The sequence below is a fragment of the Rana temporaria genome, chromosome 10, assembly GCF_905171775.1.
Source record: "Rana temporaria chromosome 10, aRanTem1.1, whole genome shotgun sequence".
In the NCBI taxonomy this organism is placed as follows: Eukaryota; Metazoa; Chordata; class Amphibia; order Anura; family Ranidae; genus Rana; species Rana temporaria.
The window spans coordinates 50,896,647-50,914,920 of NC_053498.1; the positions used below are offsets into that span (position 1 = coordinate 50,896,647).

General features: G+C 39.6%; 1 protein-coding gene across 1 annotated transcript in view; it reads left to right on the forward strand.

The window, feature by feature from the left end:
- LOC120916562 (U1 small nuclear ribonucleoprotein 70 kDa) overlaps nt 1-17,525 on the forward strand; it is a 44,147-nt gene extending 26,622 nt beyond the window's left edge. The window contains exons 6-10 of the mRNA XM_040327610.1: nt 683-745; nt 5,638-5,719; nt 12,243-12,344; nt 12,994-13,081; nt 16,437-17,525. Coding sequence (XP_040183544.1) covers nt 683-745; nt 5,638-5,719; nt 12,243-12,344; nt 12,994-13,081; nt 16,437-17,229 — 1,128 coding nt within the window. The 3' untranslated portion in view covers nt 17,230-17,525. The remainder of the gene's footprint in view (nt 1-682; nt 746-5,637; nt 5,720-12,242; nt 12,345-12,993; nt 13,082-16,436) is intronic.
- Nucleotides 17,526-18,274: the final 749 nt, after the last annotated feature.

The following is an 18,274-nucleotide window of genomic DNA, read 5'->3' on the forward strand; positions in this document are numbered from 1 at the left end:
GTGGCTTAACCGCAGTGTTTTTACCCCATACTGCTAGTGTGAACAAGCCCTTAGTGTTACTAAACCCACAACAGTAAAAGTCTGTATATGCAGTAAAGCATGCTTGTTATGCTAACTGTGGAACCTAAGGGGTTATTCCTCCGCATTGTGTAAAAAGGCTGTTTGATCCTGTATGCACAGATCCTCCCTGCCACTGTCCCCTGATTCTTCTTTTTTTTTATTTTTTTTGTATTTTATTTTTTTTCCTTCTTTCCTGATAAAACAGCTTATAGAGTAAGGCTGCAGATGCTCAGTTTGGTGTGTGTGTGTGTGTGTTGTGTTTTTTCTCCTTGAGCGTGCATGGGAATAGCACAGGGCCAATGAGCACTATGCAGACAGAGGGTCAGGGCTCTTGCAGTCTTATAGGATGGGCAGAAAATTGCCACAAGCTTTAACCAGTGCTTGGCTGGACACTGATGGTCACAAGGCTGCTAAATACTGCTGAGAAGAAAGGGGTATTTAGTTTATATTTACTAAAATTGCATTTTCGTCTACTGGGGGAGACCACATATATAATGAATGCAGGGTCCTGGGTTTAGTAACTTTAACCATCTTGCTGTATCATATCAAAAATTATGTTCTAAAGTTTGAAAGCTTGAACAGTAGCTTCTATTGGTAAATTTGAAATCTCTTTTTCTTCTAGAACTATGACACAACTGAATCTAAATTACGACGAGAGTTTGAAGTTTATGGGCCTATAAAACGGGTATGTAGAGACCTGGTTATGTTTTGGTTTCAAATTGTTTTATTTATACATGGAAGAATGTACCTGTCCCCTTTTTCAGGAGACCTCCCTGTGGTCCCTCGAAGTTAAGCCTTCTTCCCCCACCGACGGGCCATTCAGGCAGCGCACTTTGTGCATGTGCAGTAGGAAAGCAGCTGTGAAGCCTCAAGGCTTCACTGCCGGTTTCCCTTACAATGAATGGTGGCAGCACCTGAGAGTCGATTGAAAAATCAGCTTGAATGCTGATATCGCAGGATCCCTGGATAGTCAAGTGTCCTGATATTAAGTCGGTAGCTGCTGACTTTTTTTAAAAAAAATGGGGGGTTAGAGCTCCTCTTTAAGCTGGGCATTAGCCAGTAGGCTAAACAAAAAATTAACAGATTCCTCTCTTCACACAAGCAAAATGGATTAAAGATTTTCACCCCAACCCCCTCCCTCCGACAGGACACTGCATTCAGGATTCACACAAATATACAATTGAATGAAGTGCAGCGCTAAAAATGACTGCAAATGCAATTTTTTTTGCAAAGTCAAAATATTCAATTAACATACGAGTGAATACAAATCTTCACACAAAACAATGTGCTGTAAACATTCATACTATGGCCACCTAATAAAAGATCATACACACAACAATGCTATGATCAATGCTTCAGAATGAAAGCTATATGCTGTGCTGCAAAACTCAGCTTCCAGGGCTTGCCAAAAGATTGTGTGGACAGAGAACACATTCTTCTTATCGGAATTCCATGGCACTATAAGTATTGTGTAGCCATAAGTGCTTATGGGATTAAAGTCCCCCTAGATACCATAAGGCTAGATTGCTCCAGATTCTACTCAAAGAACAGGGAGAAAAAGTAGACCAAACAACATAGTTTAGTAAGACTAGAAAATGCATTTCCTGAGGAAAATGCGTGGGAATGCTGAATTGCTGAGCCCGCACAAAAGCCATTCACCATAACCACTACAGTATCTTTAGGACATACAAGCAGTGTTCCTTCAGTACTTATAAAGCCTAATATCACACAGCTCCTTTCTCTATCTGCAATATAGAGTGTCCTGACTTGCCTGGTCGCCCCTCCCCCTCAAGAGGCTTTCTCCACATGAGGTAAGGGAGGAGGACTGCACTGAGGTAAAGGAAGCGATTTAGGGAATCAAAATACCATTAGCAATGCTTTAATCCACACACAAAATCAGTTATTGAAGCCTTCAAACAAACCTTAATAAATCCACAACCGTACATGCGATCGATACATCGACTTCACCGTTTGAAACACAAGGCTTTTGTGAACAAATCGGTATAAAATTTATGTTGATAAACTTAAAAATGTGGGCATGTCAGCGATTTAAAAAAGAGTGTCTGTGCGTTTTGCTGGGACTTTTTAACATAACGGTCAATGGGAGGAATTTTGGGGCTCTTGTACTTTAGAAGATCCTGGAACTAAAAGTCAAATGCATCACAAAACTGATCACATTGCCTGAAACCAGACAAAAATACCTACGTTTTGATTATATAAATTGTGTATGACAAGTAGATCTTGTGGGAGTGAGAGCAATTTGTTCCCCCTTTTTTAAAGATATTTTTTTTATTTTGATGATTTGTGCTCTAATGATCACATGACACACTGTAAAGCTGCCCCCATAGAAACACATTATAATCGATAACCTTTTCTGAAAAAATCACTAAACGTAAATTGCTTTTTCACAAAAACTGTAAAAGATATCAATCCGAAAAGTCATAGCCGGATAGCTGAATATTTTGTGACCGCTTTAAAGTTTTTTTGGTGTCTGTAAGTGAAAGTATGAAGGAGCTGAATCTTTTGGCAGCACGTGAGATTTTAAGCGGTAAAAAGGATGTTCTCATTGACTTCAATGTTAAAAAAAAAGTGTCTAAAAGCTTAATATTTTAAAAAGTGTAAATAGTACAAAAAAACTTGACGTCCCATCGTTAGCTGAACGAGATGAACATTTTAAAAGTTGAATGGTCTCCATAGCTGAAAGTATGCAGAAGTTACGCAGAGCCAAAAAACGTAGGGAATAAAGGAGAAAAATAAAATTAATAAGAACTAGAAAATGCATTTCCTAAGGAAAATGCGCGTGGGAATGCTAAATAGCTGAATTGCTGAGCCCGCACCAAAGCCATTCACCATAACCACTACACTATCTTTAGGACACACAGCTCCTTTCTCTATCTGCAAAGTAGAGAATATCCTGACTTCCTGGTCGCCCCTCCCCCTCAAGAGGTTTTCTCCCGCCCAAGGTCAGTGAGGAGGAATATTGCACTGAGGTAAAGGAAGCTATTTATGGAAATACCATTACAAACGCCTTTTAATTCACAGACCAAATACATGAATTAAGCCTTCAAACAAACCTTAATAAATTCCCAACCGTACATGCGATCGATACAGCGACTCGATAACCTTCCATTTGCGAATAATCGCACCAACTGTTGTCATCCTCTCACCAAGCTGTTTGATAGTGGTCTTGTTGTAGCCCATTCCTGCCTTGTGTAGGTCTACAATCTTTTTCCTGACATCCTTGGACAGCTCTTTGGCCTTGGTGGAGAGATTGGAATCGGATTTGCTTCTGTTGAAATTTTATACTCGCACACTAAGGCCTGGTACTACATGACTGTTGTAGGACTGTCATCCTACTTTGTCCTGCAACATCTGTCCTACTGCCATCCAACATGAATGAACAGGATAAGATTTTGTTCCCATCTTGAGATCGTGTGAATTGTCCTTTTAACTAAAACCTACCCAGTGATGCAATTCCTTTTACTACTGCTGTAATTACCATGTCTGTCACAAGTCGCGTAGTTAGGACAAGGATCCTATTTTGATTCAACTATGATATTCGTAGGACCAAAGTAGTACAGGGACCTTTTTCAAGGTCAGACCAACTTGTGTCGAACAAGTTAAGATGGCTCTCATAGGGAATCGTTGCTTTACACACGTCATGTGACATGTGCTCCCAAAGTCAGAGCATATGTCATACCAGTGAAAACCTGGCCTAAGAGTGCTCCTAATTAGTGGGAATGCTATAAATGGCATTGCCAGTATTGTTCGTTTTTTATTCTTTAATTTTTATTTTATTTCCGTATGTTTTAGCTATTGAGACCATTCAGCTATTAAAATGATGGGACTTCAACTTTTTTTTGTACTATTTATACTTTAAAAAAATATTACGCTTTTAGACACATTCATCATTAAATCATTAAAACATTCTACCGCTACGAAAAGTTTCAGCTCCTTCATACTTTCACCTACAGACACCAAACAAACTTTAAAACGTTCACAAAATATTCAGCTATCCGGCTATGACTTTTCAGTTTGATATCTTTTACAGTTTTTGTGAAAAAGCAGTTTAAGTTTAGTGATTTTTTTCAGAAAATGTTATCGATTATACAGTGCTTCTATGGGGCTGGTTTAGAGTGGATGATGACATTAGAGCAAAGAGCTTTAAAAATAAAAAAATTATCTTTATAAAGGGGGAACAAATTGCTCTAATGCCCACAAGATCTATTTGTCATACGTTATTTATATATCAAAACGTAGGTGTATTTGTCTGGTTTCAGTTTTGTGATGCACCTTTTACTTTTGGTTGCTGGAGCTTCTAAATGACAAGGGTTCCAAATTGACTCATGTAAAAAAAATTCTATAAATGTCCCAGCAAAACGCACACAGAACCTCTTTTTTTAAATCGCTGAGATGCCCAAATTTTTAATTTTTATCAACATAAATTTCATACCAATACGTTCACAAAGGCCGCGTGTTTATAAGGGTGAAGTCGCTGTTTCGATAGCTTGTACGGTTGTGGATTTATTAAGGTTTATTTGAAGGGTTCTCTCACTCATTAGGTGTGTGGATTAAAGGGTTTGTAACGGTATTTTTTTCCCCCTAAATGGCTTCCTTTACCTCAGTGCAGTATTCCTTCACTTACCTGGTGTGGAGAAAACCTTGGGGGTGGGGTGACCAGACAAGTCGGGACACTCTCTATTGCAGATAGAGAAAGGAGCTGTGTGTTAGTGGGCGTCCTACTCGCCCCCTCAAGAGGCTTTCTCCACACCAGGGAAAAAGCCTTGCATTACTGTGTGTAGTTAGTTAGACAGAAGAACAAGAAGTGAGGATTTCTCAGTAGAAAAAAGGACATTTAAAAGCCAAATCAAAGGATGAGGTAAGTGAGAGGACTGCACTAAGGTAAAGGAAGCTATTTAGGGAAATTTTGTTTTACTTTTACAACCCCTTTAATGATCAAAAAGAGGCTTTATAAGTACTGAAAAACACTGCTTGTATGTCCTAAAGATAGTGTAGTGGTTATGGTGAATGACTTTGGTGTGGGCTTAGCAATTCAGCATTCCCACGCATTTTCTGCAGGAAATGCATTTTCTAGTCTTATCTCGTTACCTGTATAGAAAACACCTGGAAGCCAAAAATCTTGCAGATAGGTGACCAAATACTTTTTTCACTTATTAAAATGCAAATCAACTTATAACTTTTTTGAAATGCGTTTTTCTGGATATATTCTGGCCCACTGTTAAAATCTATCTTAAAATTATATCGACTGATAATTTTTGTCAGTGGGAAAACTTACAAAATCAGCAGGTGGTCAAATACCTTTTCCCTCACTGTAGTAACTGAACTCCCCACTTATCAAATTATGCTGGTCACTCATCTTGGCAGGAGGGGCCCAATTTTTGTTAGGACACCAGTTTGCGATTATTGCCCTTAGAAAACTGAAAGCTTTCTTCTTAAACTGCACAAAAGTGCAGTTATCCTTCTGAAAGTTGAAAGCACCACTTTTAATATGAGCATTCCTACAGGTTGTAACGCATGTTTTTTTTTTTCTTTTCTTCCCCCCCCCCCAAATTGAAGATTCACATGGTATATAACAAGCCCTCTGGGAAGCCTCGTGGTTATGCCTTCATTGAATATGAACATGAACGTGATATGCACTGTAAGTTTATTTTTAATAGTAATTTGTACACTGTGTATAATGTCAAGTCTGTATAAATGTTTTAAAATGCCCTAAGGGGCTGGTTCCAGAAGGTAAGTTTTGTGTTTTAAGCGGGTACCCGAATTCCATTAATCCCATAGCTGTACTCAACCCATTGAGGTTGGGATCTGTTCAGTACAAACAATAAGTCACTTACTGCAGTTATTACATTTTATATAATCTATGGTGTTTCCCTTTCAACACATAAGGGGACACTGGAGTTTTATTCCCTTCCTCAAGGAGGCAGGGTAATCTTCTTTATCCCCCCCCCCCCCCCCCCACTACTAGGATTTTTGCGCCTCAGGAATTCAGATACTTTTGTAGTACTAGACTTTTTGCTGTTCTAAAATCTGGGATTACTGTAATCTGGGTCCTTTCATGTGGGTTGAATATGATGGGCAACAATGTATACATTATAAATTCCAAGTGAAATGCTTTCAGAAGCCTAAACCCCCTTGATGTGTTTTGTGCATCATATTCCCTTTGAATTATAATTAGAATTTTAACACTGCATTGGAGTTCTTAAGACCATTTTTTTTAATCCAGAAACTTCTTGTTAAAATTGATCTGTTCCCATAGTTCACTGTTGCCCATCGATTTTTTTTTTTTTTTGTCCTTTTTAAAAAATAAAATGTTTTCTTTTAAAATTAACAAACTGTACAAAGTGTAATGTGAGTGGGGTGTATTAATTTTGTGTTCTTATTGCCACTGCAGCCACCATTGTGATGGCAATTGCCACTGCTGGCTTGCAGCTGATGCTAATGCTCCCCTTTACAACATCTCATTGTATGGTTGGTATAAGGGTTTGTATGATGGGTAAGACTTTGCAGCATTTACACACAAGACACAGGGCAGCAATTTAGACCGAAGTACAGCCTTTTTAGGTGCAGCAGACAATATCTTTCCACTACATAAGCATAATCAACATAAATGCTGTATTGGATCTTGATTTGCGGGGGGCTGTGACAGTAATGGCATGAACATTTCTTTTTAAAGGGTATGGGCGAAGGGTACATGGCTAAAGGTGCAACATTTTACTGCTTAGATTTTCATAGTATTCTAACACGGTTACATTTCTTATGATGACCTGCTACAATCGGTAGTTATCATTATTTCAGGCAGCGTAGAAAATATAAGGATATAAGAAACGGATTCTCTAGACCACATGACATTTGGTTTACAAAACCCATTTTAGATTAGATTGAAGTTTTTCTGCTGTTCCAGTTAAAGGTTTGGCGTACCCACAGGGTCAATGGCAAAAATATTCTAGGACTGCACTATGCAGATACGTTTCTTCAAGGTGTCCTGTGCTGAGAGAAATGTGTAGGTTGCAGTTTGTCTTCCTCCTGAAAATATTAGTTGCCTTGCTCCCTCTGATTTAAGTAATTTTAAACACTGGTAGGCATACAAGGGAAGACAGAAATTCTAGTCTCCATACATTTTCCAGGTCAGTATCTCAAAACTAATTTTATTACATTACCCTGCCAGGCAGCTAGAATTTTCAAGAGGAGAGGTTAGCAGTTGCAGCTTGCAACTTCCTTTCAGCACATGTTTTCACTTAAGGCTGGACTGAATCTTCACAAACCGTAATGTTTTTAGCTACAAGTTGGTTGTTTTTATAAATTACTTTTGCACTCATTTACTTGGAGCTCTGCAGTAATTTAACCCCTTGGCACCCCTGGCCTTTTAAGAGGGTACAGATGCCAGGAGGTGGGCATTTTTATCATATTGGTGCTGTGATTGTCGGCGATCACATGATCGGAAGGCACCCAATTGCAAGTGGCGATCGGTTATCTGCCGGGAGCACGCAGGGTGCCCTCTTGGCACAGCATTGTTTACATTTTGGTACGACTATATGCAGCCTATTGGTGTTGAGGACCACTCACCGAGAGGCTGCTATATGCGTACGTCCAGCGTGAAGAGGTTAAAAAGCCTGCCGTGAGAGAGACATGTGGGGGATGACTTTCTGAAAATGCTAGTTGCCTGATTGTAATATAGTCACTTTTTTTTGTTTTTGAATTGCTGGTTTGAAACAAGTATGCATGTGTGGACTTTTGACTTCCCTGATCCTCATACTTGTTTCTGGAAAAATAATAAAATTATGGCTAGACAAACTAGCATTTGCATCAAGCATTTTATAGTGGAATCCCCCTGTTCCTCTTGTGATCGGGTTACCAATTGACTTTGGTAAAATTAAGGTAAACCAAACACTTGGTCTGTTCAAAACTGACAATGAGTTTTGGCCTCAAGTTGACTGTGATCGTAACCAAAATAAAAAAAAGATTTAAGACCATTATCAAGTACAGACACCCAGACCTAAGCACATAAAGCAGTTTTTAGTTCTCTCACTATGCCCGAAGGACTCTTCTTATTGGGCAAAGCTTTGGCACCAATTTGCTTATGTTGAAACTGTCTCTAGGAGTTCGGCAGTATGTGGAACCTGCTGCAAATATGCAGGTACTCCTAGGGGTTTTTATTTTATTTTGATAAATTGCCATCCTTAGATTTTTTTTTTTTAGGGGACTTTCATCTCTACTTTGGGTTATCAAATTCACAAACTTTTACTTCAGTCTTTCATTACAAAGCAGACGCGGTCAGTTTCCTAATTTTGTGTTACATTATGCAAGATCCAGAATAAAAAGTAAAATTGAATCTAAATGGAGTCAGAAATATTAAAGAAAAAAGTTGGCCACCAAAGTCTAAAATATCTTTGCGTCATAATGGGTCATTCAAAACTACATTTCAGATTTTTTTCTTGATTTGTAAGCCGTTTTTACATGGTATTTTCACAAATTTTTTTATTTATATTTTGGCTGTAAAAAGCAATATTTTAGTGGAAGGACAAAAAGTAGCCGTTGCTGACTAACTGCAAGTTGCATGTTTGTGAACCTTCCTCATCCCTCACTGTATAGTAAATTTCTGACCTGGAACAAGCATATTAACACTAGCCTTCTAAATGCTTAATGTTCTATTGTAAGTCAGCTGTTCATCAAGTAGCATAGGAAGAAAAAAATATGAGCCTGCGATGTAGCATGTTTGTGTAAAAAGAAATTGGCTGTAGCACATTTGACTTTGCCTTGTAAATCAATCTGTAATTGTTAAAATTACAGGTTTTATAATTTCCCCATTTGAACCTTTTAAAAAAAATTTCAGCATAGCTTCAATCCAGTAAGTTTCATACTGCAACACATATATATATTTTTTGGGCTTTGGTCAATTTGCTGACTGCATTATTTTGTATAACCACTCCAAATTGTGTGTTTAATGGTGATATTACGTGGATAGTATATTTGGGGAGGAAGAACATGCCACTCTAGTTTGCATAAGGAACTATGCATGCAGAAGAGTAGGTAAGTTCAGTTAATAGTTAAAATATAGCACATCTTTTAGTAGACCTAGAAGATAGCTGAGTGCTCGGTTTACTTTTTAGAAGGAAAACTGTTTAAATTAGTTTGTGTGCCATTAGCTTAACCTTTTATGTTTAAAATACATTCAACTCTTCCCATAGGATTTTCTCATTTCTGGCATTTTGAGAGATTGTAGGGATAGGTTTTTGTGTAATTGCTGGTTATCAGCCATAGATAATACAGCTGGTAAGGCTGTGCAAGGTGAGCTGTTAGGGCCCAGGTAAGCCACAGCAAGTGGAGCCATCCTTACACCTTCTCTCTGGCACATGATGCTTCAATCAAATAAGGCAGTTAAGGAATCATCAGTCAGCAATGGTAAATCTTCGCTTAATTAAAAGAAGAAGCTGAAGACTGCTTGGATGGAGAGGGGTAGGTGTGGGTAGTAGGTTTTGTGAAAATGAGAGGCTGTGGTATTCAGTTTTCTTAGATCAAACCTCTTAGGGTGAGCAGACAGCCAGATAACTCTTCAAATATAAGATCTCTTCCTTTCATTGGAGAAGCTGCATGCCATTGACACCTGTAACTTTTGTATTTGGTCAACAGGTGCTGGTGACATGCTCAGTGTGAATGCTTTGTTCTCCTTTTCCTACACAAAAAGGTGCAATGGGCTATTCACAAAAAAACGTTTTCTTCTATTTTGGAAATTTGTGTTATTGATCACTTTTGGTTATCAGTAGGGTTGTGAATGAATTTATCGTCCGATCGCTTAATTGTGTACTTGTGTTGGACATTTGTCTAATCTTAAATGGTGCTTATTGTCCCCAAAATGTATTCTCTTTAAACCCATCTGTTATGGTGAGCAGAATGGAATGCCTTTAACTCCTCATTGTGGTGTTTGCACTTCTCTTCCAATCTGAGTGTTGAATCGGTGTGTCACCATCAGTTTTGTGTTCCCTATTTTAAAAGTTCTGTATTTTTGTACGGATTAAAGTGACACTAAACTCAGGTTCAATTTAGTATGAGTTACTAACTCAAAGTACCTTCTATTGCTCTCAGCCTCTTCAAATACCTTGCCTGATAAAACCATATGTCCTGATAGTGTGGCTAAGTAAATTTTCCATGATCCCATAGTATATAGGAACATTGTCACCCTCTCCTCTTGCTCGCAAGATGGCCTAGAGACTAGGAGATTTGTGTGTGTGGCAGGGCACATTTCTGCAATTAACATGCACTGCTCATGGAGAATATTACAAGGAGATGAAAAACTCAGTTGGAAAATTAATGAAAAGGAAGGCACTTGAGCAGTGGATGTGTAACTTTTTGGAGAATAAGAATTTGTTTAGTGTCACTTTAAGGTTACTTACCATGAAATGGAGCTCTTGGTAAGGTAAAGCTTTCTAGTTTTGATTCCCAGAAAGCTTTGGATTTTGACCCAATATTAGGAACGCAGCATGTGTTAAATCAAACAATCACAATTGCCACCTCTCCAATGACATGTGCAAGTGATCCTGTGCCGACAATTTTCCCAGCTTCGTCCAGGTGCTCCTGCGCAGGAGTCGGACAATCCCGCACACAAACCATGATGTAATTGAGCTGCGCATCTCGTAAATTCCACAGACTGAGCAGGCAGTTGGGTTTATTTTATTGCAGAGGAGCCATTGCATGTTTCTTCTGCGATAATTGGCCTACCTGCTTGTAAGCCTTGTCATTTTGTCTTGCTATGCTTTCAATTTGGACATTCAGATTTCTAACCTAATTTTGGTAAGAATCCAGCCAAACAGTATTTGCACTTCACCAGTTTTGGTGGATGGCCTGACAAAGTATGTATTTGATTTGCCTGACCAATATAAAATTGCAAAACCATTTGCATTATCCTCTTTGTGACTTGCTGTCTATTGGCGATTAACAGGTAACTAGATGTAACCTCACAAACTGTAGTCAAACAATATTGTTAACTGCCACGTATGTACAAAGAATGTCTTTTAAAAAGTATTGACAGGAATTTTTACTCCTGACCAGTATGAGCCATGTAAGAGAATCTCCACAATACTATTACGGGTAATTATTTCAAAGGAAAGACCTTGTATGCACTATGCTAAAGTGGCAGAGAAAGCCAGGTAATTGCAGAAGCAAGGTTGTAAACAAGCCTTTGTGACTTGGCCACTGTTAGCAGATAGCCTGTGATGCTCTGCAGTGTTCAGCTGTTTACCAAATGCAAACTAAGGAATGATTTCAGTGGAACTATCTAGAGCAGCCGAGACAGGTAAGCATTTCTCGGCTATAAGAAATGCATCTGCACTTTACAAAAACTTCCAAGATTCAGAGCTCCCTTTTCCAAGATATCGTCATGAAATTCGTTGAATTTGAGGCGGTAATTTGAGAAATTTTGTAAGTAGCTTCACCAGGTAATTTTTTTTTTTTTTAATTATTATTTTAGTGGTTCTGTCTAGTGCTTCTATGCTGTATTTTACTTATAGCTTTTCACAGCCTTTGTGTGATTAGAGGACTTTGACATACCTCACTCTCGTACATGGGTACACATAAGTTGTAGGGTCTAATAGCGCACAGAGAAAAGCACTAAATGATGGTTTTCACTATTTGTGTTTTGACTTTTCAAATATTCAGACCCGCAGCAGTAAATATTTACACTGTGTAAAGGTAGACACATCGGATGTATAGCACCTGAACAAGATATGCAAACCTAAAGAGAACAAGTGGCTTATTTATTTTTTTCTTTCTCTCGTTTTCAGTGGGTCTGGGGAAGTGGGCATAGTTATGTAGTCCAAGGTTTTTGGTAATTGGTAATTCTCCTCTGTACTGCATATTCATGAACTAGCTATAGTTATCTCTTGAATTTTAACTCTGCTTACCTGCAGTTTTAGAAAAGCCCAACTGTAGTTTAATCTCTGTGTAAAGAGCATTTGCTGTGCTTTGACACCATATTCTGAAGGGGTACTATTGATAGCTTCAGAAGACTCCTGTGATCAACATGGCGAAGCAGCTGCTTGATGTCGTGCATTATTCAGTATGCTGTTTTTTTGTTTTATGTGAAAGGATAAGCTTATGGGAGGGGGGCATAATGCTGTACACTTTGGCTAACTGTTTGTTCTGCTCTTCTGGAAATGATGTTTTTACAGCGGCATACAAGCATGCAGATGGAAAGAAAATTGATGGAAGACGTGTGCTGGTTGATGTTGAGAGAGGTCGTACAGTAAAAGGCTGGCACCCTCGTAGACTTGGTAAGAACTTTTGAAAGCTTTACATGTTGTTGATGTGGCAAAATATACATTTAGTGGTGGTTAAGCCACTATCTCCTTTTTATACCGTCCCCTCTGTCAGATAAAAAGCTATATCCTAGTGCCTGTGCTTTATAAAAACAAAAGACAATTTCTACCTGTTTAAACAGCATCTCCCAGAGATCAGTCTGATGGTTCCAGCGGGCGGGGCCAAAATTCTTGGCGCCTGTAGCAACTTGATCGCTGGGAGATGCTGTTAAAAGGGAGGGTAGAAACTGGCAGTATCGGCAAGGTGTTACCGGGGGTCAAATGACATGGCACAAGCACTGTGCTGTATAACATGCTTTTTTAGACCCCTTTCACACTGGGGTGTTTTTCAGGCGCTTTAGCATTTAAATGTAATATGTATTTTGAAATGAAAGAATAGAATGAACAAAATTGAGATCAATATGCACTCAGGAAATACAAATAAAATACATGGCTTGTGAAAAAATAAACTGGAATCTGAATTCAGCTTTTCAATCAATACTTTACACCAATTAAACTGGGGGGGGGGGGGTATTTATGTATGGAATTTGTATTTATTTACACCATTTTAAGATCCAAAAGAGTAGAGGGCATATGTTCAGCTTTTCACATTTACTGATTTTAGGTGGTGGTCTAGGAGGTACTAGACGTGGTGGAGCTGATGTCAACATAAGGCATTCTGGTAGAGATGATACATCCCGATATGATGAAAGGTGAGTGTTGCCAGTGCACTGCTTCATGTTTGCAGCAAAAATATTGATTTGGTGCCTCTAATGCAAAGTATCAGTCATTTTTGTTTTTGTGTTTCAATATTAGAAATTCATATTTTGATATATAGGGTGCAGCTAAACACCCCTTTCCATTCTTGTGCAGACTAAGCAACATTTGTGCCCCTGCATGTAGTGAACACCTTTTGGTCATTATAGGGGGCAGTGTAATTGTTCACATGGAAGGGTCACGTCACTTCCAGCAATATCCTCTTTGTGACTTGCTGTCTATTGGCGATTAACAGGTAACTAGATGAGTTTTCAGTCTGGCCTGCCATTCTCTAAGGTTGTTGGCCTTGTCTTTTACCCTTTACTCTGAAAGTACCCTATTGGGGAAACGGGTAAGGCAATCGACAGTGAATGGTAGTGGCTGCTTTACTTCGAGCTTCTCCTGTTATATTTGTTTGGCAATGTCAAGTATGAGAAAGCAGGGCCCCAGGGGGATGCTGGTGAACCTATTAAGTCGTCTTGCAGAATGTTGCCTGCAGTATAAAATTTGATTGACAGGGCTATCTTGTTTTGTGACAATGGCACATCTTTGGCCAAGTTGTCTATGTTTGCTTCTGTTTTTTGTAACACCTCTTGAGCTTTTGTTTCTAATGCCAGCTACATTAATGTGGAAGTTTCTCCTATACTCCAGTTTGCAACAGCCCAGAGGCTTGTGATGAAATTTAGTTAGGACATTATTTCTGATACTTGTGATTTTTTTTTTTGTGGTATTTGTTCACCTGCGTTTTTTTTTTTTTTTTTTTTTGCGCTATAAACAAAAATAGAGCGACAATTTTTTGATAAATGGTACTTTTTGCTATAATATCCCCCGAAAATTTAAACACTACTTTTTTCTTTTTCTTTTTTTTTTTTCTCGGCTTAGGCCGATATGTATTCTTCTGCATATTTTTGGTTAAAAAAACACCCGCACTAAACGTTTATTAATTGGTTTTGGGCAACGGTAGCATCTACAAAATAGAGTAATTACATGTTTTTTTGGGGACCATTCACATTTATACAGCGATCAGTGCTATAAATATGCACAGATTACTGTGTGTGATTGGCAGTGAAGGGGTTAAGTATGTCCTAGGGAGTGATTCTAACTGTTAGTGGGCACGGCTACAAGTGACACGACACTGATCACTGCTCCTGATGAGAGGGAGCCGACGATCTGCGACATATCACTAGGCAGAGCAGGGAGATGCTTGTTTACACAGGCACCTCCCCGTTCTGCAGCTCGCGTCAATTTGCCTGTCCGTGCCATTCTGCTGACGTATATAGCTGTGACCCGGTCCTAAAGTGGTTAAAGCAAAGAAGGCCATTATCGCCTTGGTGCTGGAAAGGCCAAAAGAAAAAAAAAAGCCACAAGTACTGGCTTTTTCTACAATTTATAGGGCATTCCGCTCATAGGTTATCTAGATAACCACCTCTTGCGGGAGAAGTCATTGGTGCACCTACTAACAAATATTCGCATTGCTCTTCAGACATTGCTGAATCAAATGCTTTACCTGGTGTATTTGGTTCCCATTCAAGACACTATTCTGGCAAGGGTTTTCCTATATTTTTTTTTTAATTTTTTTTCAGATTGTGTGTGTGTGTGTGTCTGCATGTGTGGTTCTGATGGCATCCAACTTGCCACTGTTCTTGGACAGGGAAGTCTATTAGACTACAGGGAAATATGGGCCCCTACTGATGAAGGGCACACCCGATTTTAAAGGAGAACTCTGGTAGCACAAACTTGAGATTTGGCCCTTGGCTGGAAAAAAAATTTAGTGACTGGATGACCTTGAATTTGAAGTCCATACCCCTAGTCTAAGGTGACCAGATTTTTAAAATGAAATCCGGGGACATTTTTTTTATTTATACTAGTAATGGCGGCAATCAGCGACTCCTAGCTGGACTGCGATATTGCGGCAGACAAATCGGACACTAATGCTGCGTACACACGGTCGGAAATCCGACTGTGTGTAGGCTCCATCGGACATTTGCTGTCGGAATTTCTGAGAACAAATGTGAGAGCTGGTTCTTTTTCCGACAAAAGTTGGAAATTCCAATCGTCTGTAGCCAATTCCGACGCACACATCATACGCATGCTTGGAATCAATTCCACGCATGTTTGGAATCGTTAAACTACATTTTTCTCGGCTTGTTGTAGTGTTGTACATCACCGCGTTCTTGACGTTCGGAATTTCCGACATTTGTGTGACCGTGTGTATGCAACACAAGTTTGAGCCAACATTCTTTTAGGAAAAAATCCAAGTTTTTGTTGTCGGAATGTCCGATCGTGTGTACGCAGCATAAGTGACACTTTGTAGGAACCAGTGACAATATAGTGATAAGTGCTAAAAATATGCATTGTCACTGTACTAATGACTGACAGGGAAGGGGATAACATCTAGGGCAATCAAAGGGTTAAATATGTGCCTAACAAGTGTTTTCTTACTGTGGAAAAGGTGCTTTTACTAAGGGAAGGCTTAAATACCTGTACCTGCTTTGCAGGAACACGGGATCAATGTCTTCCATACTGACAGAACGGCGATCTGCCTTGTTTACATAGACCACCGTTCTGCCTATGTACATAACGATCAGCGGGTACCGGTGGACATCGATTCAGCGCAACCGACCTGTAGCAGTAAATCTATCAGGTGATCGGCAACTGGTTAACATCATTAGCATTATGATATCTCAGACAGCAGGCACTATATCATGGCTCTGGCTGTATCTGTTACAGTGTGTCGCATAACATGGCTAGGTGTGTGGGGGGGGGGGGGTGTAATTTATATATATATATATATATATATATATATATATATATATATATATATATATATATATATATATAATTGAAATTGCCCCTGTTCAAGTCCAATTCGGGGACAGACTTGGTCTGGGGACAGTGTCCTCAATCTAGGGACTGTCCCCGGAAACCGGGATGTCTGGTCACCCTAGCATAGGCGATATCAGCAGGAGAGTGGGTACGACAGTGTTTTTTTTTTTGGTTTAATTTAAACTTTGTGTTCAATTGGGTTCTAAAGCCATAAACTTGGTTAACAATAATTTAACCCTGTTCACAGCTGTGCAGTCAAATACCATTAACGATTTTGCACACCCCAATGCACTTCATTACCAAAGCGGGTATTTTTGATGCGCTTTCCAATATTTCACAATGTGCCGTTGCGTGCTTGATGCCTAGTGGTGAAGCCCACCTTTTGAGAGGTCTTCAAAATGATTTAGAACAGACTTTTAAACTGAACAATTCCTTTGAGGTTTAAGAGGCCATTTATAAAGTCTGAAATTCCTTTCTTTTTACAAGGGACCGGGATCGAGAACGAGAGAGAGACCGCCCAGATCGCAGCCGAGACAAGCCACGAGAGAGGAGGAGTAGCCGCTCCAGAGAGCGCAGGAGGAGATCCCGAAGCCGTGAAAAGGACGATAGGAAGCGTAGCAGGGAAAGGAGCAGGGACATGGACAAAGACAAGGATAAGGACAAAGACAAGGACAAAGATAAGGATAAGGACAAAGACAAGGACAAAGATAAGGACAAGGACAAAGATAAGGACAAGGACAGAGACCGAAAGCGCAGGAGTCGCAGTAGGGACCGTAAGCGGGATCGGGACCGTGACCGGGAAAAGAAGGACGAGCGAACAGAGGGAGAAGCTCCAGAAAATGCTGATGTTAATCTTGAAGAAATACAAGTGGGTGATGGTGCTTTAGATGGAACAGAGGTCAAGCCAGAACCAGAAGAAAAGGGTAGGGACCGTGAGAGAGACCGGGATAGGGATAAGGACAGGGATAAAGAGAGAGACCGGGATCGAGACAGGAGACGTAGCCATAGAGAGAGGGATAGGGATAAAGATCGTGAGAGAGACAGGGATAGGAGGAGAGATAGAGACAGAGGAGAGAGGGATCGAGATCACAAGCGGGATAGAGACCGGGGTGACCGCAATGAGAAGCGAGAGGAGAGAGTTCCTGACAATGGTTTAATTCAAGAACCTCCAGCAGAAGAGACCAGTCAAGACATGTACTTGGACCAAGAATCCATGCAGTCTGGAGACGGATATTTATCCACAGAAAATGGCTATGTTATGGAGCCTCCTATGGAGTGACACACCTGAGAATTACTTAATTTGAACTCTTCTGTAGTTGCGCTTCTATGCGTGTATCTATGAGCCACATCCACATAAATGTTTCACTTGTGCATATGACTTGGGATTTCCCATCCATAATTAACTATGAAGTTCCGAAGCAATTAAGCTATACAACAGTTGCATTTTTGTTCCCTCGTAGGTGGGTATGTTTTACAGTTTGTGATGGTCATCACCCAACTTGTGTAAAATTGCTTACGTTATTTTCTTTTCTTTTTTATGGCCTTTCAAATAAAACCATTTTAATGTTACTCATATATACTTTGGTTGGAGGTTGGCAACCTGAGTCATCCTCACTTTGTATGTTTAACCACTTCATGACAGAGCACTTATACATCCTTCCTGCCCAGACAAATTTTCAGCCTTCAGTGCTCACACTTTGAATTACATTTACCGTATATACGTGAGTATAAGTCGAGTTTTTCAGCCCTTTTATTGGGGGGCTGAAAATGACCCCCTCGGCTTATACTCGAGTCAGCGTACCTCGTCTCTCATGGAGAGGGCGTCCGTGATAGGCGGAAAACAGTGTTTTCTGGGAAACTGAGTGTTCTGCCTATCACGGAGGAGCGCAAGTTTTTAACACTGCACGGACTTGGGTACACAGATCGGATTCTACAATGGGCACGGTTAGGTAAGGTGGCACTGTTTTTTGAGGAATTTTATGCTGCGTTTTGATTTAATTCTCTAAGCACATTTCACCTAAGATGATCAGTGAGTGAAACCAAGAGTTTTTTGCTTCAGGGTCATTCTGTCAATTATGAAATTGGTAAAAAAAAATTCACACAAAAAAAAAAAATTCACTAAAATCACGCTAATATTATCGGGAGGGTTTTGGTAGTATTAAAGCGTATCAACAGCTAAAAATATAACCACAGTCCTTAGATGTGGTGGTTGCATTCATTTTAATTTTTCAGGATTTTTTTTTCCTAATCATCTGGCAATCCTGCCAGTGATGCACCACAATGAATACTTGCTCCACTATATCTATGGCGTAAGCCATGGTTGT